The sequence below is a fragment of the Semicossyphus pulcher genome, unplaced genomic scaffold (genome assembly GCF_022749685.1).
Source record: "Semicossyphus pulcher isolate SPU_LCO1_2020_fin unplaced genomic scaffold, fSemPul1.0.p SCAF_12, whole genome shotgun sequence".
Classification (NCBI taxonomy): Eukaryota; Metazoa; Chordata; class Actinopteri; order Labriformes; family Labridae; genus Semicossyphus; species Semicossyphus pulcher.
Window position 1 is genome coordinate 16550373 of NW_027211626.1, and position 27051 is coordinate 16577423.

General features: G+C 43.6%; 1 protein-coding gene across 7 annotated transcripts in view; it reads right to left on the reverse strand.

Moving 5' to 3' along the window:
* ehbp1 (EH domain binding protein 1) overlaps positions 1 to 27051 on the reverse strand; it is a 157150-nt gene that overhangs the window by 76701 nt on the left and 53398 nt on the right. For all 7 annotated transcript variants that reach the window (XM_069658238.1, XM_069658235.1, XM_069658240.1 and 4 more), the window contains 5 exons: positions 25536 to 25673; positions 24789 to 25056; positions 21816 to 22053; positions 4864 to 5042; positions 4124 to 4172 (listed from right to left, as the gene is read on the reverse strand). In XM_069658238.1, coding sequence (XP_069514339.1) covers positions 4124 to 4172; positions 4864 to 5042; positions 21816 to 22053; positions 24789 to 25056; positions 25536 to 25673 — 872 coding nt within the window. The remainder of the gene's footprint in view (positions 1 to 4123; positions 4173 to 4863; positions 5043 to 21815; positions 22054 to 24788; positions 25057 to 25535; positions 25674 to 27051) is intronic.

The window sequence follows — 27051 nt, forward strand, 5'->3', positions numbered from 1 at the left end:
CATGCTTTGATAATGGATCATTTCAAAGGTTGTAAATGTTATAAATATTCACTTCTCTCTCTCTCTTTTCTAACCACCCCCCGTATTGATTGTCCTTATCTGTCATAATTCAGCACAGTCTGAGCTCATTGCAATCACTCGTCACAGATAGACTCTGAAAGGAGGCGGGGGCATGTCTATCAACTCGCCGTGAAAAGCAGAGATAGTTGTCGTTTCTACACATTTCCATTTCTGCTGCCCATTCAATAAATTCTATACATTCTAATAACTCCTTTTGAGGCGGCTCTCTACGACACTGTGGAAGGAGAAGAAGTCCCTTTTCATCGTGTTCTTCACACATGCTGATTCCCCCTTTTAAACATTTACATTTCTTTCTTTGCAGCTCATGTTTTTTTTCTTTCCGTCCTTTGTTTGCTCTTTGGGGTCCTTAACCTGCCGCACTGTGCTGCCCGGGCCTGTGCCTGGTGTGAGAGGTTTCTATTTTCTTGCAGGTGATACCATGAGCTCCCCTCTCTTGTTCAACACCCTCAAGGTGCAACGCGAAACCACACAATGAATTACTTCTCTTTCCTTTCACCTGAACCCACTGGCTTTCACAATCACAGTCACCTTCAAAACCAAGTGTGGTTCGTGTACAGTGACTGTACGTGGCAAAGCTGGAAATTATACCAACGGCTCCCACAAATGTCACATCTCACAAACAGGTTATATGCAAACTGATTTGCTTATCTCTGGTGGGTTATTGTGTTAAAAGTAGTTTACTGTATTTCCATATATGTATATTGTGGTTTTATGACACCGAAAGCTGTATATTTTCATTGCTCTGTACATGTAAAACCAAAACAAGGGACAAGAGTTAAAAATTATGACTGCTACAAACTCGTGCATTACATCCAATCCATGCTCTGTACTGTAACAAAGTAAGTCCAGGAGCCCATTGGTTATCGTCTAATAACCTCCGAGGAAGAAGGAGAATTTTTCTGCACTCTTTATTGTTCACAGTCTGGCTACCAACTTGAGATGTGAATATGGAGTTACGACATCTACAACTAGATTATAATTACATATGCAGATGTCTGTTAATAGCTGACGGGTTCCCGGATGTATTTTGGTTAATGTGTTCTGCCTCTTTTGTTCTTTACACTGACAATTTTCCTGCCTATAACCAAAGCCAGCTGAAACACGATTAGACAGTCTTACTCTAAATGAACCACTTCAGACACCAATAGTCTCCTCCTCTTCCTATAGACTCTGCAGCTGTCTCTTGATAGGGATATAACAAAGTTTATTTGTATTGTCTCCATGAAAAAAAAAGAAATGAAAAAATGTGTTTGCTGGTAAACTTTTCTGACGGGTTAGATGTTATGGTTTATTCACCTGATGATATGTTAAAGGGACAGTTCGGCGATTTCCAACCTCAGTCCCATCATGCTATTATGAGGAGCTGATGCCATTATGGTAGGGAAAAAAATGCAATTTTGCACTGTGCCTTTGGAGGACGCTATCTGTTTCTCCAATGGGCCCTGGAAAAGCTCTGCCAGACTATATGAATAGCGTCACCTGGCGGAGGCCAGGGAGCTCGCTAAACTACACTTCCTCAATCAAGGACGCCTGCCTCTGATGTCATGTCACGTTCAAAATCATCAGGTATGAAATGTAGACTGCAGACCTGAAGATTTTTTAGACGATCCACCGGTATATTGTCATTGTATTTCGGATTCTGCACCGCTCTGACCCATTGCCAGCAGCAAAACGGTAGCATTTCACTCAAGCGCCTTTTCAATGTAGAATGGGCGAAACCACGAGTTTGTACGTCTTTCTACACAGCTCTGGCACCAATTTAAAATATTATTGCTTCTTATTGCTTCCCCCCCAAAACATACAACCCTGAAGGACATCTTCAGACCGTGGTGATTGTTGGATGCCAAAAAAGCTGGAAGTAGAAGTTTACAAGCTAACATCTTGTTTGGCACATACTTTCATACATATGGACTCTTGTAAGGTGCGTGAGCAGTGTGGCAGTCAGCTGATATCCATCTGTGCATCCTCTGTGCTCTGCAAAGGCACAGCTCACTGGGCCAAATGTACATCAGCAGCTGCTGTAGATCTTCACAGAGAAGCTGGTAGCAGAGCGCCGGGTACAGTGCAGCAGCTATTCACCAGGTATCACCTTCTACGGCATATTCCCATATTACTTATATCTAACCAATTTCTGCAGGGCTACTTGAGCACCTGGAGGGGGTGAGGGGCAGTTAGCAGATATGGGATTGGGTCTCTCCCTCTCCCTCCACTGTGGTTATTGTCAACAGGGTAGCATTCATGCCTAACAGGGCCACCAGAGGTTATCGCTGAGCCAGAGTGTGTATGAGAAGAGGAAATCAAGCTGCAGGAACCCGACGCATATCGTTCTGTGTAGCCCTCGGGGCCAGAGAGGGGACAGGGCGTCTGTGTGTATATATACGCGTGTGTGAGTGCGTGTAGTAGCAGAGTGAAAGGGAAACAGCAGTGTGCATTTGTGTACCGAAAAGGTAAATGAGCACAGGAAGAGCCAGAGGGACAGAGGGAGAAAATGGTGATGTGTGCGAATGTGGACCTCCAACGGTGATTGTGTAGATATGATGACATAGGGCAGGGAGGAAAAACAGGTGTGAATGGGTTTTCTGTTCAGCTTTAGGAGTGAATATGTGCAGGTTGTAATTTGTCGGGATTCAAGAGGAATGAAGACAAAGAGTGTGTTAGACTCAACAAACATGGGTTACAATTAGTAGGGGAGACCAGGGGGCAACTGTAACAACTTTTGGTTTTGACGTCACCTCTTAACCTCTTGAAACTATTAGGATACAACATGTATATAGGGAACTTGTATCTTTGTTCTACTTTTGAACAGTAACCTTTTTTCACATAAATTATTTAGACGCTAGAAGTCAAATGTTATATCTGCCTTCATGTGCAGGAGCAATTTCAACAGCATACAATGGATGCAAAACACATACTAGCTTGTTATAAATTTCAAGTATCGCAATAAATGACTAAGAATATCGATTTAGTTAAAACTATGTAAAACCAATGGATTATTAATTACAGTTTGACTGAACAGCCCTTAAAGTGCTAATCTGGAAAATCTCAGTTTAGTTCTCTTTGGCGGCACCTATGGCGATAAACGGTAATTGCAGGAGCACACTTTCCTGATAACAGTGTCGCATGTGTGACTTTCACGAATGGCTCCGGTTGATTTTCCTCGCTGACGGTCGCTTTCCTTTTTAGACTGTTTGCCTTCATCTGAGCGTCGAATTTGTTATTTATCTGATTTATCTTATTTGAAGTTGTATCTGTCGTCATCGATCTTTTCTTTGTTTGTTCAGCCATAGTAGATTACTGTTTACTCGCAACACTTGCAGAGACCGGAAAAGCAGCCGCTTAGCTCCGCCTACCCTCTCTGGCAGACCAACCACTGCTGGGTGATGGAAAACGCGTCACTAACTGGGCACTGCTTGTGATTTTTTCTGCTAAAGTCACACCAGACACACATTCCGCAATACTGCAAATGCAAACACAATCATCCGTGGTGTTTGGTGTACAGTAAGGCCACCATTACAGTCATTAGGCAGGCAGAGTGGGATCGATACAGAGCATGTGCAGTTGCCCCCCTTGTTCCCAAAACAGCTATCACACACATACCCTCTTCCTGCACACTCTTTAACATACACTTAGAGCATATTTGTCTTGTTTTGATTAGACTTTGTTTGTATCTCTAATTATATACACACAACAATGTCAACATGTACAAAGCAGAGGCAGTTTAGTAAGCTCCCAGCAGGCTGCTGAGTTAAGACACCATCTCACCTCTGCCAGGTGACTAAGTTGTGCTTTGAGCACATCCACACATCTCAGCAGGAGGGAGCGTCTTAGACACACTGTCATTATAAAATCCTGGCTGCAGTGAACGTGTTATTGTGAGTACATGCACTTCTCTGCCTACATGTGTGTTTCCAGCCTCCCCCCCTCCAACGCACATACACACTATGTCCGAGGATTAATGGCAGATCTCTAAATAAGGCCAAATGGAGATGTGGATGGGAGGGAGCTAAGTGGTGTGAAGGGCCCAGCGGTGGCTGCCTCTTACCTTTTTGTTGTTTTCTTTAATATCCTGAGGATTGAGCGACTTGTAGTCTCTGCGAGAACAGTGGGGAGGGTCGGAGAGGAGGCAGGAGGAAAATAAAGAGAGAGAGAGAGAGAGAGAGAGAGAGATAGTGGGGAAAGAGTTGTGTTTAAATATGCATCACATGTAATGGCATTAGAACTGTAACATGCAATTTCATAGCAGTGCAATCAACAGAACTAATAGAGTGGAAAATATGTAAAAATAACACACTGGAGTGCAAAGGCACACAAGCATAAACACACACAGAGCCGTGCACAGGTCTGATAAATTATCTTCATGTGTGCCCTCTTGATGGGGGGGCAGGTTTTCCATATGTTGAGAGTTAAAGACAGAAATTTTAATAGTGAACGTTAACGGACCTTCACACACAAACAGACTGAATTATTAAATTTTCAGACCAGATAGCGGAAGGCGGCAAACATGCGACTCTGTAATCAAGTATGAAAATGACGGACTGAGTCTGCGTGCAGAAGTATGTACACATCTGTCACCTTAATCAAACACACTGACAGGAATGATGGATACATAACACAAAGTGATGACAGCTTAAGAGTGCAAATATGATCCCGAGCTGTGTGAACATCACTTGATCTCCTGTGACCTGAAACCTTCATTGTCGCAGGGTCTTGTTCCTATCCAAAATGGACTTAAATTTTGCCCTAATATTGTACAACAAACGTAGGGGAGCGTGCGTTTCGTACATTGTGTCGGGTCTGAAGTGGTGCAGCAGGGCGCAGAAGGCCAGCCCGTTCCTCCAGGAGGTGGTGAAGTTGGTGATCTTCACCCCACGGTAGTTCTTGGTGACCTCGCGGCACCAGGCCAGCAGAGACTGACTGGCGTTGGGCTTCCCTCCCAGAATCGGGCTCGGGACGGGGCTAGGCTGCGGGAGGAGAGAGGAAGAGGACATAGAGGAAGAGAGGAGGAGAAGAGAAGAGAAAGACATATTGAGAATTAATGATAATTTCCATCAATACTGATTGTTAAAAATGCACTTCGAAAAGTCAATTAATTTCAGGCAATTTACATAAAACATGAATGTGTTTTTAACTGGTATCTAAAAATAAAACACCTGTTCTCTAACCTAACCTAATGATTATCCACATTGTCCTCCCCTTTCCTTTGCATCTGAGCTCTGTTCATTATTTATTTGTCAGTAAAACGTTTTACAAACCTCCACGCATCCAATTAGCTTGCTTTCCTGACATACAATGAGCCCACACATTCACGTACAGACACATATGCAGACGCATGGCGTAATAAAGGCTCGTGCACAAAGCAGTGTACGACCGTGGATAATGTAAACATCTTATTAATTAGCTCCGCCTTTGAAGTCTTATCTGGGTCGAAAGCTTTCACCATTAGGAGCCTTTCCTCTCCCAGACTCCAAATCCCACAAATCCTCGGTGGCGTGGAGACGGAGACACTGGTCCTCCTCTCGACGGCCAGCAGAACCAATGCTATTCTGATTATTCAGCGGGCTGTTCGCTAATCTGGTTATGGAGCGACAGATATGGGCTAATTCTCTCAGATCACTTTGGAGAGAAACGGCAAAAATGTCATTGAGATTTGATTAAATTCATTAGAGGCCAGTGATCTAAACGACTATGAAATGTGTTTAAAATCCATCCGCATATTACTATTACATGCAAAACAAAGACATTAATATATCACTAATAAGACATATTTTCTTAATGACATGTCATGCTAGGTTTAAGCAGGGTTTCATCAAGCTCAGTTACATTTTTAAAGGCCTTAAATAAATACAGAAAATATGATATGATTTTAAATTACAGTTCATTTTCAAACTATGTCGTCCCTGTGGTGAGGCTGTCATGTCGACACTGTTTTGATTGTGTACTTTCTAGAACAATATTGGCACAGAAGGGCCGCAGCAATATGCAAATTTACAACATGACACTCTTCTCACAGCCAGGTGATGTTTAATCCCGCTGCATGCGATGCTTCGACAAGTCAAACCTTTGCTTAACCTTTAGTAGTGAAAAGTGAACGAGGACATTACACAACCCGGTATTGACTTCAGTAAGGACTTAACCCAGCTTTTAAGACACACAGCGAAAGGCCTGGACGAAAACACAGCACACTGTAATGTGGCTGAGTATGAGCCTTTTTGTGGTGGCCAACCAACCCCCTCTGTTGTTGGCTTTCTGCTACTGCAAGGAGAGGAGAGCCACAGAAGTGATGGGAGCCAAAACAGATTTGTCATTGCAAATTTGGGGAAACAGAAATACAAGGTGACGGTGAACTGACTTGTGCTTGTTTAAGCCCTTTTGCAGAATGCATGACAACTTTCAGAAAGTTATCAAGGGCAGAGGAAAGAGAATAAAGGAGACTTTGTTTTATTTGGACATTTTAAAAGTGGACAGACGTGCTCGATGCAGAGACCTCGGAAGTCTCGCTCTAACCTAGTTTTAAGGTTGTCTGAAAAAAACATATAACATTAACTGTGCATGCTTTTAAGCCTGGGACAAACACACTTAAGAATAGTGCCTAATGTCAAAATTCATTAACAAAAGAAACTAAAAGGAGACACTAAAACAGAGTAAGTCGGTGAGCTGTAGTCTACAAGCACCTGGATGTGTCTCACTCTCCTATTGTTGTGGTTTAACCTGTGACCGCGAGCCTGAAGCCTGCCGAGATGCCACAAGGGCCAAATCAGATGAAAGAGACTGGAGGCCATTTCTAATAGCAACTCCTAACCTTTGTACCAGTGTGTGTTTGTGTGCGTGTGTGTGTGTGTGTGTGGGTAATGCAGGCCCCTACGGCAGTCTCAGTACAGGGAGACGGTAGCGGGAGCCTGAGGGGCGGACACTTGACATTTCCGGCTTTAAAAGAGGGCCTTAACCTTTCCCCACAGCTTCTCCAGACACGTTTTAGGCGGCCTCGACAATGCCTGCGTGCCACTCAAACAAATGGAGGGAAAACAAAGAAGAAGAAAGAGATAAAAAGTGAGAAAGTCAATGACGCTTCGGAACCGGTGGCAATGGTTGTATGCGGAGAAGGAGAGAGGTCGATGTAAGCGAGGAATTTTATTTTCCCCGATCAAATTATGATAATGACAACGTGGCACGTCGGACTACAAGACCCTAAAACCAATTCCCTAAATACAAAAGTGCACATTCCTTTACTGAACTAAACTTGTTTCTCCAGTCATCTTCTGCTTTTGCCACCGTATTAGTGTGCGTAAGTAAAAGTGCATGTTTTTGTGTGTGTGTGTGTGCGCAGAGTTTCAGTGTGGAGTGGTCTTCCTCCAGGCCTTCCCTTTCTGCTTTTTCAAGTGACGGTTGAAAGTAGCTGTCTAATTTGAGCGCCCTAATTACCTTGGATTAGAGACCAGGTGCTATTAAAGCAATTAGACACACAGCACACTCCAGTGCCGCAGACCCTGCACCCTCGCCGGCGGAGAGCACACACACACACACACACACAAATACACACCAGTGTAAGACAGCTGGTGGAAAAAAAACACATACATTAGCAAGTGGGACACAAAGAATTTAAGGTGTATTATTCATAAACACACACACACACAATGAATGACAAACAGGTGTCGGAAAACAAACACTCACACACAAAAAACACTTGTACCTTAACTTTAATTAACCGAGGGTGTGTTTGCTTATAACTGGGTAGTTAAGAGTCAATTCACTCAACTTAAGTGGGTTTAGAGACGTCTGTTAAAGCAAACATACATGTGCTTCAACAATTCTTTCCTTCATTCCCGACAAAGCAGTCTCAGAAGCGACACGGACCATCCGACGACAGCGAAGCAGTGGCTCCACGTTCATCACAACCACACCTGATGTAATTTTCCTAATCAGCAGCACAGACTGTTCCATTAACAGATAAAAGGGTTTACAAATTCATCGACACACTCAAGCTTCCATATCCATCAAATATTGAACAAACAGCGTATCAGCTTTTACAGGAACCGGCTGCATTTCCTTAAGACACAAACACGGGAGGAGTGAAATTTTCATGAGGAGCAGAAATGCACCCCGACTTATCAAACAGTCGGCTGTCTTGCCTAAAGGAAGGTGTGCACATGTATGTTTTGTGTGTGTGTGCGCGTTTGTCTTTTATCTGTCTGTGTGAATGTCACTGGGATGTGTGTGCGCAACACTGACACAGCCATGTAGCTAGCTCGGCTCGAGGGTAGGATTAGCGGAGAGCATCGCCTCGGACCACAAACATTCCATATTAAAAAATGAAAAGGCAACCTTCATTACTATCAGTGGCACATAACCTCCCCTCTTCCTCCTCCTCTGCTACTATTATACACAGGCCTAACAGTCTGGGCGAAAAATACAAGCCACTGACAAGAGATTCCATTATTCCTGATGCCTCAGTGTCAACAACATACATCCGACAGGGCAGAGAAAGAAAAAAAAATGGAAGAAGGAAAAAGGATGTGAGAGAGAAAGAAGGGGGGTTAAGCTCACTACAATGCCTGAATGACAAGATAGGAGGAAAGTGGGGAATGGAAGCATCCAGGTTACTGCTGGTGTCAGGAGGGGGATTTTTGGTGTCAGCAATGTGATTTTGGGAGGGCGGGATCTGATTCGGGATGTGGAAATAGGGTAGATCGGATGAAGTAGGATATGGAAAATTACAAAATTGACACAGGTTGATATAAAGTGTTAAGCAAAGAACAATTCTGTAGCCAGGTCAGGAAATGTTGCTGTTAGATTCGGGCAATACCCTGGTAGCTTATCTCAGCTCGAATGTGGAGTACAATACTAACAATTATAAAGGGCCAGTTCGGTGATTTCCAACCTCAGTCCTATCATGCTATTGTGGGGAGCTAATGCCATTATGGTAGGAAAAAAATGCCTTTGGAGGATGCTATCTGCTTGGGCCCTAGAAAACCTCCACCACACTATGTAAAGCGCGTCACCTGAGCTCGCTAAACTACACTTCCTCAATCTAGGACGCCCGCCTCCGATGTCATGTGTCGTTCAAAAAAATCGTCAGGTTTGAAATGTAGGCTAAAGTGGGTTTAGACGACCCACCAGTATATTCTCGTCGTATTTCGCTTTTTATACCGCTCTGAGCCATTGCCTGCAGCGATCAATGTCCTTGACTGGAAAACGGTAGTATTTCACTCCAGCATCTCTCGCTGGGCCGTTCCTTTCAGAGGGAGGGGCGCAATGCACGCTGGGTGTTGTAGGAATGTTGAATAGGGGAACCACAAGCTGTCTGTACAACTTTCTCCACAGCTATGGCGCCAATTTCAAATATTATTGCTTCTATCGATTACAGAGAACACCAGCTTTGACTGACAGCGGCTTTTTCCAGCAGTGAATTTCTCCTTTAACACACGCTTGGACAAACATTTAGGCAAGGCCTTGCTGTTTTCTTTTTGGTATCCCACAACAAAACACATTAATGCCAATTGTTAATCAAATGTTGACTTTTTGTTAGATCAATGTCATCAACTCAACAGTACTCTGTGATTTGTAAGACAGACTAATATCGGGTCAGCCATTGGTCTTAATCAAGACAGACATACGTAAACAAAATAATGACGCATTACATGCGATTAAATGACTAAAGGGTATAAAGGCCATTAAAACTTCCGGCCTTTCAGAGTCATAAAAAAGATACAAGTGAAATGCTTTAAGTGGCAGCTTTGTCTCTCCCTCTGGGGCAAAACGCTTCAATGGAAACTTAACTGGCCTTAACCCAATGACATAAACCCACGACTCTGTGGAAAGAAAAGAGCTTCCGTGTCTTTCCAATCTCACTTTCATGGCTTCAAAGCAGTGTCAGAGTGTGTCAGATTTGAGGAGGTGTTGAATCTCATACTCTTTAAAACTTGTAATCCGCTCAAGGAGCCTACGGCAAAAAGAAAAGTCCATGCACACACACACACACACACACATATTGGGAGGAAGCACATATAAACACACACTTCAAATGACAACAGAGTCTAGAGTATGAAGTCACACATACTGTTTATGCATCCACACTCAAATTCTCGAGAAGCGCGGACAAATGTGCTGAATTTGAAGCATCCAGTTTATAAAAGGTGGGAAAACACTCGGTAACCTCTAATCCAAGATGTACACACACACTTGACAAACATTAATACCTGTTCACATTTAAGAGGATAAAGGTTAGTGCACTTAAGTGGCCTGTCCATCCTGCTGCTGAAAGCGCTCGTCTGATTGGCCGGGCTCCAACTGCCAACACGCTCAATTATTTAATTGCACCTTCAATCAAAACAAGCAATTTGTTTAATCTGAGCTTTCTGTGTCCGACGTGTTCACATTAGAAAAAGACGGAGCAGAAAAGAAAGAGGAACGATCGCCCGGCGTCATCTAAACCATGAAATTATGCTTCGGATTTCAAACGTCGCCTGCATGACAGCGGAGGGGAGGGAGCAAAGTCCAATCAAAAGTTCAATTATGTAAATGGTGATGTGGAGTGGATGGAACAATAGGGAAAGATGGAGGGGAGGAGGGGGGGGGGACAAAAGGCTGGAACAGGAGGGGAGAACGAATGTAGCGTGAAAAATAACACACATTAACATACAAAGGAAATATCGCATTACTGTTGTAATCGCAGCGAGGAGGGGGCGCCTTCTAAAGAGAGCCGTGAGAGACGGCGTGTGTGTCCACGACTGTGTGACTGTGCATGTAGATCCTGTTCAGTTAAGTCATTTTATGTGTTAACAGGTGGAGAATTATAACCCTTTACATCTTCCAGCTCGCGTGGAGGTTGAATATATAAAAGACCGCAACCTCTGAGCGAGGCACCCAGCTGCGTTCATACTCAGTCAGACAATATTGGACATTTTTTGACATGATTTTTAACAAATCTTTAAGCTACGGCTCGGAGTAATATCCTAAAGTAGGAAAATATGTAAATACATTCATTATGATGGTGATGGGGGGGTTGCTTGTGATTCGCTCAGAAGCAGATATGCTTCCCATCTAGCAGTGAACCGGCAGGCCAAGACAGAGGGCCTTGCAGCAGTTGGCTACTGAGATGTAAAATGCAAAAATCGGGAAAAGCGGTTTCCTTTTCCAGGAACGTTCAGCTTCCAAGGCCTATTCTGCTCCAAAGGCATAACCATGCAAAAAACAGGCGAGGACGGAAACAGGCTTTGAAATTGAAATAAAAACCATTCACTGAAAAAAAACACATCATAAAATAAAACAGTTTGGAGGAGGCAGCAGACAAACGAGCGACTGTGCCAGCTTGCAGTGTGCCCACCCGCCCGCTCGCTTGCCTAACGTGTAACACAGGGGCATAATGCGATGTAAGCGCGGGCTTTAGCTTGTCATGGAAACGGCAGTAGCATTACCCACACTCACGCCTCTGCAAATTAGCTTTGGCTGGGGGGGGGGAGAGAGATGCAGGGTGGGTAGGTTTGGGATTGAGTGTGTGCAGTCTGTGTGTGTGTGCGGCAAGGGGGTGGGTTTGTTGGGGGTTGATGGTATCAAAGCTGCGATCCAGTTAGGAAAGTACACACAACATCTGTGATGTTACTGATATGGAGAATTTTCGCTATTATAGGTTACACAGATCCAGCAGAAGACATTGCACACTCAGTCAAGGCCGCCTCTTCTCATCACCCACAACTCACATCATGAGGTGTCAACCCACTCCCTCCTTTAACTCCAGCTCAGAGTTCAGTGCCTATTTAGTCCTCGTCTCTCTCTGTGCCCTCATTTGACATAGTAAAAAGTCGAGAGTTCAGTTCTGACCCGTGACCTTTGTTGGATGTCATACCCCCTCCTCTCTCCCTGTTTCCTGACCGTCTTTTAACTTCCTGTAACAGCAAAAAGTGCATTTTAAAACCTTGGCTTCAAGAATCCAGATATACAATCTAAAAGCCGTCCCTCTCTTTGCTCTTCCTCCACCTCCTCATCTTCCTCTGATAAATAAATAAGCTTAGGGAGCAGGAAGAGAAGGGGGGAGAGAAAGCAGGGGGGGTGGCTCTTATAAATCTATAACGTATTAATCTCCTTTAACTGCCATGTTCAACAAACAAATTAGTGGTGCAATGGATTCAGAGATGAGCAGCGCCGATAACGCCGCCATTTATCAATTAATCTAAGCCTGGGCAGGGAAAACTCATTAAGGAGGCCACTTTAGGAATTATGTTCCGCAGGTAAAGAGGCTGCTGCGTGTACGTGTGAGTGTACAAGATGTGTGTGTGTGTGTGTGTATGAGGGGGGGGGTCTTGACACAGCAGTTGTGTAACCCCCCCCCCACTACAGACTGCCATTGTCCAGCGCAGCGTGGGCTCCAAAGTGATGAGAGGGGTGATAGCACAGCCAATTAAAATGAACATAATTACAAAGTCACCCCTTTGACTCCTGATCAGAATACACATGCATCAACACACACATAGTGAAGGAGGAAGGGTGTGGTGGTGGGGGAAATGCTTCACACAGACGGAGTGAAGGAGGGAGGAGAAGGACTAGAGCATTCAGACCGAGCGGGAGGAAATATCGATAAAGAAAGTAACTAGAGCCAGAGCTGCGCAGTAGAGATCGGGGGGTGGAAAAGCAATAGCCACTTCCGCTAACCAAAACACACACTTAACTTATCAAAAAAAACAGAAAAAAAGATCTTGTACGTCAGCGTATTTAACAGAAGAACAACTTCTTGTGTTGGTCTGAAGCAGATGTTCATATATATGGAAACTTCAATGAGTGTGGTGATTGTTTTAGTTACGTCTCCTCTCGCCGTTCCTCCTCTACTCTGCTGATCCGGAACAGATCGGCTGCAGGAGCCAGATTTGTCAACAGAGCTGTCAATCATCATTTTTACAGCATCAAGTAACTAATTAAAACTAAACTTGTCAGAAAAATGAACACTTGGACGTAAATCAGCATGATAATCACTAACTATAATGACAGAAACCATGTTTGAGAAACATTTATTTGCCGTGTATTTTGATTTTATAGTTTGACTCATGTCCCATCTGTTAACATGTAGGAGGCGGGCTTTATGACCTATACTGCAGCCAGTCAGCAGGGGGCGATAGAGAGGTTTTGGCTTCACTTTTAGGGAGCTGTCATGTTGTCCATCTTTTTATACAGTCTATGGTTGTACCTCTTGTAGGTGCTAATGGAGTTTCTGACTTGGTCTCAACGCTCCACCAATTTCTAACTTGCAGATCATCTAATACTACTCCATTGCTGCGCCATTTGCCTTGACATGTGGCTGGCAAGTTAACCTGCCAACGTCCAAGTCTGAATGGAAATCAGTCACCAGAAATTGTCAATTGCAATTTTGAACAAATGGAAATTTTGAACTACTGATGCTGCTGGATAAAGTTTGCCGCCAAAGAAATTCTCATGAATGTACCAAATAGTCCTCAGAACTGTGGACTAGGTGGACCAACAGGACCAACCAATAAATAGATATCACCATTCTTACATCTGTGGTAGGAAAATAAAAACAATACAGTAGTATAGCCTTCAATTCCAAGTACAAGCTATCCAACATTAGCTAATAACTGGGGCTATAAATTGCTGTGTTACAACATTTTTATTTACATTTTAACATGCAAACCTGCTGAATGAACAATTTGTTCTGAGTGCATAGTAACCAAAGGACAGGACTGCCTCATCAAACCTTGTTGAGATCGTCCGAGCTCCAAAAAGAGAGCTCATTTAAAAGCTATGGGAATGATCCCACCCAGTGATCTATGAGTTAAGCTCTGAAAATGCCACTTAGTATTTCCTATAGCACCTAAGAGCACACACCTGCATACCATAACAGTCCAAAAGAGGGGGTGCTGGAGGGCTTCATACAGAGGCAATTAAAGCCTTATCATTTCTATACTCGCTCTCCTTTCCTCAAACACAGACACATGAGTGCACATGATGTGTGGGCGCACGCACACACACACACACACACAGTTTGAAAGACAAATCACTCAGACTAATTCATAAGGTACTTCTAAGGTCCTTTTTAAATTATGGAGAACGGTTGGTTTAATTCAATTAAAATGTAGCGGGGGCCACTTAAGGATGACGGGAGGAAGGTATGGCATGACTAAGTGAGCGCGGTTTTCAAGAATGTGCGGGGGGTCTTAGACGTTCTGGGGCTTGAAGGAGTTTTCAAGTGCATGGACTTCTATCTCCTCACCCGGAGCCCTCTTAAAGCTCACCCCAAAACCCTGGATCCTTCTGGGTTTAAGCCCACACACACCTGGAGGACTGGGGCAGATTAAGACCAGATTAAGATAAAGTTACCCCTTCTTCGGCCGCCATGTCATTCAAACCCCCGGCCTCTATGACCACTGGATGGAAGGACACACAGGACAAAAAGGTTTGGTTCATTCACATATACACACACACAGGCACGCACACACAAAGGACTTTCTGGTCATCCTCATAAGCCCTATTAGCCTGCTATAGAGCCTCTCATAGCAGACATCAATCATGGAGGGATTAGTCAATTCCCTCTCTAAATGAGTGGCGAGGGAAACTTCCCTTCAACTCTAAAGCAGGTCTCTCTCTCTTTCAGAGATTACACAGCGATTTGTTTTCATTTTGTTCCATCTTCATCGTTTTCTGTTTGACTTGCTTTTCATTTCTCTCTCCCTTGCTCTGCGTCTCCCTCGTTCTCTCCTGCTCGCAGCTTGTGAGGTAATCCTTGGCAGATAAAACTAAGGAGGACTTACCAAAGGCAGATTACAAGCGGCGCTTTGCGGAAGGCCCTTTTACACCAGTCGGCGCGGGTATTGAGGAGAGCGAGCTCTTCGCAGTGCTTAACTTGTGAACTCGACATGCACCCAACAGAGGAAGAGGTGGAAAAATGATAGCCGCATTACAGTAACTGGATCAAAATATATCCCTCACAACACACAAGATTACACATAACCACACACAACGCTCATGCTTGGGGTTTTTATGGATAGTGTACATAAAACTATAAAAGAATATAAAATAGTCCCTGGATACATGATAACATTACAATCCTTTAACTTCCTCTCACCCCTGAGTCCCAGAATTAATTGATTTAAACATGTAGGTATCATTTAGTCACGTCCACTTCAAACCTAAAACCTGGAAACCCTAAAAACCTGACCCCTATAACATTCCCTTAAACTTTTTCCACTACTCCAAAGGGATTCAAACAGTTCAGATTGTTCAGTATTCTTATACCCCTCTACCTAACCTGATGACAGCGATGCCCTGCAGCACGAAACGACAACAGGAAGCCCAATGATCGGACCTAAACCGCATGTCAGAAGAAACTGGGTCTCCTCTCTCCCACAAGATCCAATGACAGACCACTCAGGGACTGCAGGTAAGAGTTGGGGAGGGGTCCACACTGGGAAAAGGCAAGACACAGAGGGTACTGACTTAGCCTTACTCCTCTCAAGGATTATTCTCCTAATATTACACAGCTTATGGGAAGGCCAATGTGGCCAAGGGGAGCAACTCAGTCTTCAATGAAATGGACCAGTTTGACCATTTCCCTGCTAATATTGATTCCAGGTTCTGAAATGTAATAAGACACAGCTCTTTTCGGACCTAAAAATTAACAGTAGCTGTTTAAAATCAAACTGTAATTACATAAGTGGAGCTAACAAGCAATATCTGCACTGAGGATGTTGAGAAAATATATATACTTTAAGATTTCATGCTGAAAACCTCAAAGTGAATTTTGTAACATGTTTGATTTATGCCATCCTTAAAGGAGCAGTTCGCCCCTGGAAAAAGCCGCTGTCAGTCAGAGCTGGTGTTCTCTGTAATCAATAGAGCAATAATATTTTAAATTGGCGCCATAGCTGTGGAGAAAGTTGTACAAACAGCTTGTGGTTTCGCCCATTCTCCATTCCTACAACACCCAGCATGCATTGCGCCCCTCCCTCTGATACTACCGTTTTCCAGTCATGGCCTTGATCGCTGCAGGCAATGGCTCAGAGCGGTACAGAATCCGAAATACGACAAGAATTTACCGGTGGATCGTCTAAAAAATCTTCGGGTCTGCAGTCCACATTTCAAACCTGACGATTTGAGCGAGACATGACATCAGAGGCGGGCGTCCTAGATTGAGGAAGTGTAGTTTAGCAAGCTCCCTGGCCTGGCCTTTTTTCTACCATAATAGCATTAGCTCCCTATAATAGCATGATAGGACAGAGGTTGAAATTCAGCGAACTGGCCCTTTAACACTGGTCATATTTTACATTTGGATTTCCTAAATAGTAATGTTTCACCCTGGTTTAAAAGTCCATAATAACTGCAAGAAATGAATGAATCCACATTCATTCTTCTATAACGCTGACATTTGTAAAGGCCACGTTGTCTTGAAGTCCAGCCCCAGCACAGGACACATCCTTTGCAAATCAAAAGTTACATCTAAAATGTATTTAGATTAAAAACATTCAGCTATAAGCCTAATGTTTCACATCCTACATCTCAGACTCTTTGTTAAAGGTATGTCAAAGTTATCAGAGAAGATAGAATAACTTTGGACGGAACGTAATGATAACAAGACGAGAGACCTTGGAGCGGGCAAAGATCAGAAGACCAGAGATGACTGTCCTTGTCTCTTGGGCTCCCCTCTGTCCTCCAAAAACATCCGCGAGTCGTCACGACAACCTCAGTAACACTTAACAGCGCGGATGTGGTCCTCTCCTGCCGCGAACCCCGGTGAAAGCTAATTAAGAAATATCGCAGCCTTCTGCGAACTCAATTAAATAATGTTAATTTATTCTAATTTCAATTTGGAGGTAGTCTGAACTGAAGAGGGGGGCTGTGAAAACAAAGTCTGGGAGAGGGAGGAGAGCTCTGGCCTCTGCCTCCCCCCGGCACAGGATCTCTCACAACCTGCAAAACTCGATTTAATTTGAACCCTTTGATTAACATAAGTAATCACACAAGCCCTTCAAGTGAAGGGGAGAAAGGAAACATACCTCTAGTGTTGGTTCACTTTCGCCTCTGCAAAGATAAGTATGTGTAAAAAGGAGACAAAGTCCTCCTTACACGAGGAGAAAAGCGGTAAGATAACCATTAAGACTACATTTTTTTACCTTTTATTGCAGCTTGTACTATGAGACACGATGGATATTAGGCGATATTAACAAAGGGTAAAGTAAAGGGACACTAAAATATACAATAAGATCTTGCTATATTTTGTTGCAACCTGTATTTTATGAGGCAAACAACATTTCTATGTACATGTATTGTCAGACCCGCTGTGTTAAAGTTGAAGATGTCTTACTCTAAGAAAAAATATTAAGATAATACAGAACTTTTTTTGTCCAAACTTTTGCACAAAGACATGCACAAGCTTCCAACTTTTCTTTATATGAAAATAAGGCAAATAATACATGAAGCGGAAACTTGATGAAAATCCAAAGATGAGAGAATCTAAGTGCAGAGCGGCCCGACTTCGGAATAGAGATGGAGATGAAACAAAAAGGAGGAGCAGGGGATCACTGAATTACTGGGAGGGGTGAAATCAGCCCCGGGGAAAAGAGATGGACTGAATCAGACCAGACAGAGCTCACAACCCGCCCAACAGGAACTCCGTCTGTTCATTTACATTAATCCCACAGATATTTCCATCCTTCAGCTCCTTCACAGATGCTAAACTTAAACTTGACGACTTAGAGGATCTATATCTCCCAGACAGGACAATAGACAGGCACATGGGCAGAACACACATGAAGTGTCTCATGAGAGACAAAGTGGCACTTTCACCAACCTGCAGGACAAAAACAATGAAGAGTAGCTTACAAACTTCTTGTATATTCAAAGATAAAAGTGTCCTTCTACATACTCAACGTCTCTACAACCATCAGAAACTACTTAACATTCACTTTCAGTCAGTGTTAATTTCGTTTGTCAACTTTTTTTCCATGACGAAGACGAGACGTTGACGAGCTAAAAATAGATCTTTGATAGTAAAAACTCGACGACCTGACTTTTTGTTGTCATTAACGAGACGAGACGTCTAAAATGTTAGTGGTGAGCTGCCGGACATTTAAAATCCATGACATCTTAAAGTCTCAAGCATCATTAGAGATAACAGTTATCACGAAGGTGTTGTGAACTTGGTGAACTAGGGATGTGGAAACGAGTCGGGTGATGTTAAGCTAGGATTACAAGTTTTAAAAAACAAAAAATCTAATAGTAGTTTAACTAATTGCAAAAGTTCTCCTGGAAGCCTGAAACTTGTGTCTGAAACACCAGAAAAGAGCTCACACGGGGACTGTCACCTGGTAGTGTCAGATAGAAACCAAATAGAGTAGAACCAAACAGAAGGAAAAGGGAAACAGGCATCATTACGTCAACTGTTTTCTCTAAGATCTGCTTGGTTTTGCAAAAGTTTTGCTGAGCATCATTAAAAAGATTCAACTAAATGCTGCAGAGTTTCTACATCCGCATCTCTATCCACTGACTCTGCATGCTAAATGTAAATTTGCTAAGCATTGGTCTCGAATCCTCCTGAATTGGCAAGAGGTGAAAAATCCCAACAACTGGTGTCCCACATGTTTCAATAAAAGCATTTGAGTTGTTCAGTATTGCTCCATTTTCCTCTCCATGAATTACCATCGCTAAATGTGCGCTCTGTTGGCAAAAGTCCAGAGCTTTCAGCTCTTGTTAAAGCTTAATGTAAATCCATCCATATGTGTAATACCTGTGTGTAGCGTAAGTGGGTGCACACCATATGTCCTGTAGATGTCCTGATTTTCCACAGACTGGCACTGAAGTGGCGGGTTTTAATGCAATGACAAGGGGGATGAAACAACATCAAAGGCGAGGTTTAATGCTCAATCTGTTCGGTTAAATTAGCACGTATAACAAGGACAAGAGAGTTAAGCTAGGCCAATATATAAATGTTTCATTTTCCATAGAGAATACATAGTGATTGAGTTGCTCGCATCATTATTTCCCTATGATCCATATTCCCGTGATCATGGACTAAGGCTCTCTGACACTCTATTTGTTGGACGTAACTTTAGGGATCAAGCAGTTAAAGCATGTTCAACTGCTGAACTTGCTTACATTACCTTTGCACTGCATACATGTGTAAAATGTAAGAGACATTTCAGACCCTTAAGTGCAGGTTGTAAATGAATAACTGAATATGGCTGCTTTCAATCTATCAATTTGTATTCACATTCTGAGATTAGACCTAGTTGTCTGCGCGTGTTTGTCATGGCCCCTACACACCCACATGAATAGTTGGTAGAAATAAATACATATAAATGGAGAATACCTCCTTTATGAGCCAGGTAGAGGTTAGCTGTGTGTTGGGGGAAGGTTATAACTGCCCCAGTACACACTTACTGAGCTGAGCCTTTGGCATACAAGAAACTATAAGAAGAAACTACACATACTGCATGTATGTGTAGTTTGTTCTGCGAGCACGAGCACACATCTATACTCTGCACACGTTCATAGTGCGATGATGTGTTGGTTTCGTCTTGGCCTCTCATAGTGGGAATGTCTCCTCTTAATCCTCTCTGACTTCATACATTCAAAGGTCATCTCACAGCCTACACATGGCTGAGGCGTGTGCGTCAGTGTGTGTGTGTGTGTGTGTGTGTGTGTGTGTGTCATACTGCTTGGTGTGAATAAGAAAGAGAAGCCTATTCACACTAGCTGTATATGTCAACAAACCCTGTAGGCCTATCCGTGTTTACTGTGAACATCCTATCTCTCCTTCTGCTATTCCCTGGCCATCTTCCTTCTCTTCCCCCCACTGTTCTCCTCTCCTCTACCCTTCACTATCTCCCACCTATTCTCCTTCACTGCACCCCGCTCCCCTCCTCCTCTTCAATCCTCACCCACAATTCATTCTTTGCATCCCTCCCTCCCTCCTCCTCCTCCTCTCTCTTCGTCCCAAGCTCCAGAGGCAGGGGCATCTTTTGGCGAAGTGTGGCCCACCACAGGCCACTGGCTTTGGGTAATTAAAGTGGTTTAGGCCCCCTCACCCACGGTCACAGGCAACTGCAGCTGGGTGATAAAGGCACTGTGCCATAATTACATGGACGGCCAGCATCACCGCCCAGCTACACTAAAACAGTCAGCTAGCCTGCTGCACGGGGAGGGACCTGTGTGTGTCTGTGTGTGTGTATAAGTAACTGTAAAGAGTGTGTGTGTGTGTGTATGTGTGCGCACAGCGGGTCAACACCCCCTTGTGATCGCTCTGCTGTAGTTAAGCCCCCTGTGTTTAAGCCCCACATAGGCTCATTGAGCCCCCGCACAAACACACACACACACACATTTTTAACCCGCACCCATCCCCACACCCCCAGCCAATCATTCCCCACCAGTGGTCTGACTCCTGCCGTGAGTGTGTGTGACCATCAGCCATTTAATTAGACCCAGCCATGATTTACCTAATTTAAATAAATAAATAAACATACGAAAACACCCCAATAAACAAATACCTATATTCAAATGAGGAGCTCTGGAGGTTCATGAGCATAAAGAATGGGGCAGGAGATGGGATTGTGCAGGCGGAAAAAAAGCTAATGTAAGGACCACTGGATGTGGACACACACACTCACACACAAACAGACACACACACACAAAATGCTTCAGGTCACTCGCTTATAAATAACACATGCTACAAACACTAAGAGTCAAAGAGGAGAAGTAAACTCTTCTCTACAGGTGTGGAATAAACAGTTTATGTTGAAGAGGTACTGTCTGCATTTTACATACAATTATATTAATTTTAATGATTTAAGACACAAATTGTAACTTTGGTAATCAAAAAAACACCTAAATAGCTGTGGAAAGCTGACACCCCCCCAACCATTTGTACTACTGTAAAATTATATGTAAGACGCACTTTTAATAAAGGTTTTTTCATCTAAAAAGTGGGCTGCGACCTGTATACCGGTACGATCAATATACCAGTAAAAAATGCAGCGAGAGGTATTTTATTGTGTTACGGTATTTAACCCAGACGATGGCGCTGTGATCTAGCTAAATTTGTCTGTTGTTAAGTGGTGACGTCCAAGCCGCTACGTCTTCTATTTACAATATGCTGTATAAGCGAGAAAAACTAACTTGATTGTTGCTAACCCTTCGTCACAGACATGCACCGTCATGATCGCCATTGCAGCTGCCACCCTCATAACAATCAACGTTATTCGTGGCTGCCAGCTACCGCGAGCTACACACCGGTAGCTAGCAGGATTGCAAACTTGACGTGGCGAAAACAGATGGTAGGCTGGAGTTTATGTGTGTTTACGAATGTATTTTAAATGAAAATAAATTGAAATAGTGTTGAAATAACTTGTATACATGTTTTTATTAATAAGTAGCTATAGAAAACCCTTTTACCCTCTGGGAAACCCCCCAAAAACAGACTGCGTCTTATATTCCGGTTTGACTTATACTCCAGATTTTACGGTAATCATAAATGTGCCTACTTTAGACTAGATTTTTATGAGGGATAGTTCTTCAACAGCTGCTTGCGTTGGTTTGTTTTCATAAGTGAAACAGGTTTAAAGGTTTGATTCCTCGAACATCATAACCTTCAACACATTTTGTAACAGACTGCATCACACTGCTGCGACTGCCAGATTTGACCATTTATCATATTTGTAAATTAATCGTCTCCTCCCTCTACATGCATGTCATGGGGATAAATGTATTGTAACGTTTATGACACTGATGTGAAGCCTGGTTACCTTGGGGGAAGAGGAGGCCAGCTCTCTTCCAATCAATGCTGCGACCGGGCTGGGCCCGACCGGCTGGGCTCTCTCCCTGTCTGGGCCTGAGCTGGGTTTGGGAGCTGGCAGACTGGGACCGGGGCCAGGGCTGGAACTGGGGGGCGGAGGAGCCCTCCTCTTCTGGCTGCTGCCCACATCCGGGGAGGGGCTGCCAGCAGGGGGATGCACAGAGCTCGGCTCATAGAACGGATTGGATCTGAGAATAAAGGGAGACAAGAGATGGGATGGTGTCATGTTAGAAAGAGTAAGGATCTTGAGGGATAGACATATTTTTTATTTACTCTCCATTTTACCTAATTCACAGTCTTATTGAGATGTAATTAAGTCCTCCGATCTAACGTGACAATGTCATCACGTCAGGTCAAAGTGTAAGAGTCGGGGTCAGCTCTAGCTGTGGAGCTACCAATAGCAAAAAGCTATTATTTTACAGGGCTATAGTTATTAAAACAAAACAAGAGCATGAGTATGACACACCATGAATTATAGAGATAAAAAAAAAACTTCCATTGTTTAATTAACCAGAACTAAACAGCTACATGGCAACAAGAGTTTGGTGCAACACAATGACCAACACACACAAGTGGGGAGGTAATAGAAGATGCAGGTGCACAGAGGTCACGCCTGTGTGACCTCATATCCTTACTGCCCAAGGTGGACCACTGACAGACAGACAGGCGGGAGCACGAAGGCACTGAAACACACACGCACACAGAGGCACTCTTACACACATACCAGAGTGTTATCAATATACAGGCATGCTTGTGGCACTGAAAGCAGGGGCAAGGCCTTGAGACATTCACTCAACATGCAACAACCATTCCTAAACAAACAAGAGAATTGGAAGGAGAGGGTGGGGGCGAGAGCGAGAGTGAAAAGCTGATTGACTAGGTATCCGTCTGAAAGAGAAGGTTAGAGCCACTCGGTGTCCGTCTAACAGAGAGCGATACAGCGAGAGGAAAAAAAGAAGGATAGTGTAGAAAAGAAAAGCAGGCAGGCCTTTAGAGCAGCTTTAACAGAGCAGCACTGGCTAAAAGACATGTGAAAAGGCTCCAGTCAAAACACTGCGCTGCCCTCTTGAACTTTCTATTCTGCAGAGAGCTGCTCCTGGAGTAAGAGACGGTGCAAAAGAAACATGCCTGTCTGTCTTTAGACAGCAGAGAGGACTTTAACATATGGCTATCTGTGTGACAGCTTCGCTCAACAGCCGAGACCTACAAGTTTACAATTTAGGCACGGCCAGTCGTCTGCAGAGGTCACACACAATCAGTCAACTGAGTAGAGGAGGAGAGGCAGAGGTGGTAACAAATGTCCACTCTTTGCCTGCAGGGTTTCTTTTACTATAAAGCCATGACTCTGCCACAAGGGCAGCAAAAATCTGAGTTCTTACACATTTAAAGATTCTAGACTCAAATTTCTATAAATCTTTCTGACCAAATTTTACAACACAGTATAGATAGATAAATCCAGCTGTTATATGCATGTTTTTAATGGCTGTGTGCTTGGGAGTGTGGACTTCCAAATGGACAGTTGGTTGCTTCCGCTGTCTAACATCTCTCAAATTGGTGCTATTCGTATTTCCCTTAAAGTAATAATCTTGAAGATTTGTAAATAAATGTCTATTAAGTCTCTATCTATCGCAGAATGAGGTAACACAATGGTGATTGAGCCTATGACCCACTGATGAAATCCTTTGCATTTGCAGTACCACGGACTGGCTGTCTGTGGCGACTTGCGCAGAAAAAAAATCACAAGCGGCGCCCAGTTAGTGACGCGTTTTCCATCACCCAGCAGTGGTTGGTCTGCCAGAGAGGGTAGGCGGAGCTAAGTGGCTGCTAAAGTAAACGAGTAAACAGTAATCTACTATGGCTGAACAAACAAAGAAAAGATCGATGACTACAGATACAACTTCAAAAATAAGTGAAAATCCAAAGAAAAAGAAACAAACTCGACGCTCAGATGAAGCAAACAGTCTGAAAAGGAAAGCGGCCGTCAGCGAGGAAAATCAAGAGTTACAAACAGAGCCAACCGTGGACGTCACACATGCAACACTGTCTGGATATCTGGGAAGTGTGCGCCCGCAATTACCGTTTATCGCGATAGGTGCCGCCAAAGACAACGAAACTGAGATTTTCAAGATTATTACTTTAACACATTGAATAAATCATATTCTATTATTGTACCTCTCTTTAAAATAATAAGAAGAATTTAATAAGAAAAAAAGTTGCATAATTAAACTTAAATGCTTCTGTGCTGCCTTGTTTATTCACTTTTTCTTTCTTATGAAGTTACTGAGAAATGCCTGAAATTAAAAATCATTATTGATTGAATGAAGTGATGGAAAACAGGAAAAAGAAGGAGGGGAGGAAGAAGACAGGCAGGTTGAAAAAGAGGGTTAACAAGTGAGTAGGGGTTAGGGAAGGAAAGAAGGAGGGGAAGGAGGGAATGAACGACGGAGGGAGACAAGGTTAAAGAATGCAGTGAAACAACAGGGCCCTTGTTTCTGTTGAAAGAGCTGCCTCGTCACTCTGCTCTGATGGGGGGGCTACAAGTTCCCCCCTGTAAGGAGGTCTTACACAACTTGGCCTGCCAACAGTAACCAAGGTCTGCAGCCTGCACTGCTTCTAATATAGGCTACTCACAGACACAGAACGCATGTCAGTGTGCTGCTTAGCTCAAAAGTTTAGGGAAGTGTGTTTATCCAAATCCCTCAAGTAAACAATACAACATAGACTCTTCACTCTTACTTAGATAAAAGGTTAAATGCACTGTTGGCGTAAAGAGAAGGTCTGTTATTGTCATCTGGAAATATTGCACCTCCAAACAATGAACCTGTCGGTGTCAGGGTCCACATATTCTGCTAGTTTCCCCATCATCTAACTGCAGAAGTACGAAGATAAAGAAATAACACAAAGAAAAGAAATAAACTCTTACTCATCAAGCTCCTCATCCTCATTGGGAGCGGTGTCGGCGTACAAGTACTTGCTCATGTCAACGGGCCGTACGCCTTTCCTCTGCCTGGGTTTGGGGGGTTCGGGGTCTGGCTGAAGGTCCATGTCCTGTTCAGGCTCATCATCGAAGGGGTTCCCAGGGGGCGTTTGTGTCCCTGGTGCGTCCGGATCGTTGAACGGATTCGAGTCGTCGTGGTCGTAGAAGGAATCGTCATCCACGCGCTGCCTTAAGAACGGCTGGGCAGGGGGCTCTGTTTGACGGAGAGGAGAGAGCCCTGACTGCAGTGTAAAACATTATCACTGTGACTCAACAGCTTCTTCTGTTTTTGATTTTTCTTCATTTGACATCCCCACTGGGTTATATATTCGACAGTAGTCATGGTAACTAGCCAAGCATTACTGGGTGCACCTTCATCTATCCATTAACTATTGCAGCTGGACTTTGTTTTCTTACATCTTGCTCTCTTGGAAGACAAATAAGACTTGCCTTCTCAGGCACATGTAGTGTGGCAGACAATAGGGTTGAGATTTAAGACAACTTAAACCAGCATCAAAGAGCTTTAAATAAATAATCTTAACAGATACACCTGTCTGCTCAGGTGGTCAGACAATAATGTTGATTTAGCTGTCCGACTGGGCGCATAGAAGCCTTTCTGCTACGTGTGACACATGACCTAACACATTCAAGGTATGTGCAAATCAAAATAAAATAAGGAGGGGTTTAACATACCTTCCTCGTCAGGATCACCGAACGGGTTGAGGTGGTTGGGATGAAGGTCGTCATCAGGATCATCGAAGGGATTGCTGCCCATGGCAGGAGACGTTTCCTGATCCTCGTCTTCCAGGAAGTTCAGCTTGCTGATCAGCTCTGTTGCCACAAAATCCACCATAAAGTCAAATACACGGATGATCAAATAGAGTGACAGTTTGAGAGTCCAAAATAAAAGCACAAAAACATTTCCCAAAATGAAATGATCACAAACATTCACAAACTGAATAAACCAGTATCTGCACTTTGGAGTGAACCATGAGCTTTGAGACCATTCAGTCTTCAATAAGTAATCCTCTTGCTGGGGAGCGCTGCCTAAACTTCTGTGCTCCTCTGCCACCTCAGCCCACTTTAATGCATGTACCCCAAAGGCATTCTGGGAAAATCTCTGCAGTATGGAGGGTTGTTCGGGAGACTGAAGGCAGTTTAGAGTTGCTATGGAGAACGTCGCTGGACAGGCTGAGAATTGTCCACTTCATCCTCATCATCCTCACTGTAGCTCCGCTGCATGCTGCCAGGCTGTGGGTCAGTTTGAATGGAGTGTAGATGTGTGTGAGGTTGATGCCAAGAAGTGCTGCTGAGCGCTGCGTGAGAATCTGAGCTAAGAGAAAAAGAGCTGTGTGCTCTATAGACCTTTGGTCTATATGTAGTGCGGCTATGTGAAGTGGTGGCGGCTGATAAGAGGGGAAACACTTTTTCCCCAGTCTCTTAGTGCCAACATTCATGGTCCATTTTAGGCTATGGTAAGTGCACATGTGCAAGGGTGTGTGTTTAGAGCTGCGATGATAACCGCAAGACCACAATACAAAAATGATGTGACACCTACCATGGAGCTCAGTACCGTATCACCGCAAATTGTGTAGCTGCCCGAATAGTGGTTTTCTATCTGCCGCATTGCACACAGAGTATACTTTACAAACAGAGTCACAAAATGACCAAAAACCATGAAACTGTGACCATCCGTAAAGTCAGCGAAACCACTGTTGAACTAGACAGCGGTACTATCTCCTTGCTGACGTCCACTGTGACTAACACTGTGACTAACTGAAAAACACTGTCAGCAGCCCAACAGGAGAGAAGCTCTGTGGTAAATGTTAACAGGATGCTCAGTTTTACTTCCTCTGACAGTGTAAAAATCTGATGTTTTCCCATCACAGATGGCAAAGAAAGAGTCTCGCAGGCAAAATGTGAGGCTCATGTAGGCTAAATTAGAGGTTTAGTATGGTCTGAGCTGAAAAGTGTGTGGCATGATTGGTAAATGTTCACTATCCAAAGAGAAGAACCAGGGGATGCAAGTTGGGTAACCCTGGTATCCAGTAACAGGACAAGTGGAAAACCTTTGCTGAAATGTTCTTTGTATTAGTTATTTCACTGAATAAAGGAACGTAAAGGTATAATAAGAAGGATTTTTCCTTGCATTTTGTCAACAACATATTCAAACTGGGCCCCTCCTCCTGGGTTCTTCGTCACCAGCAGC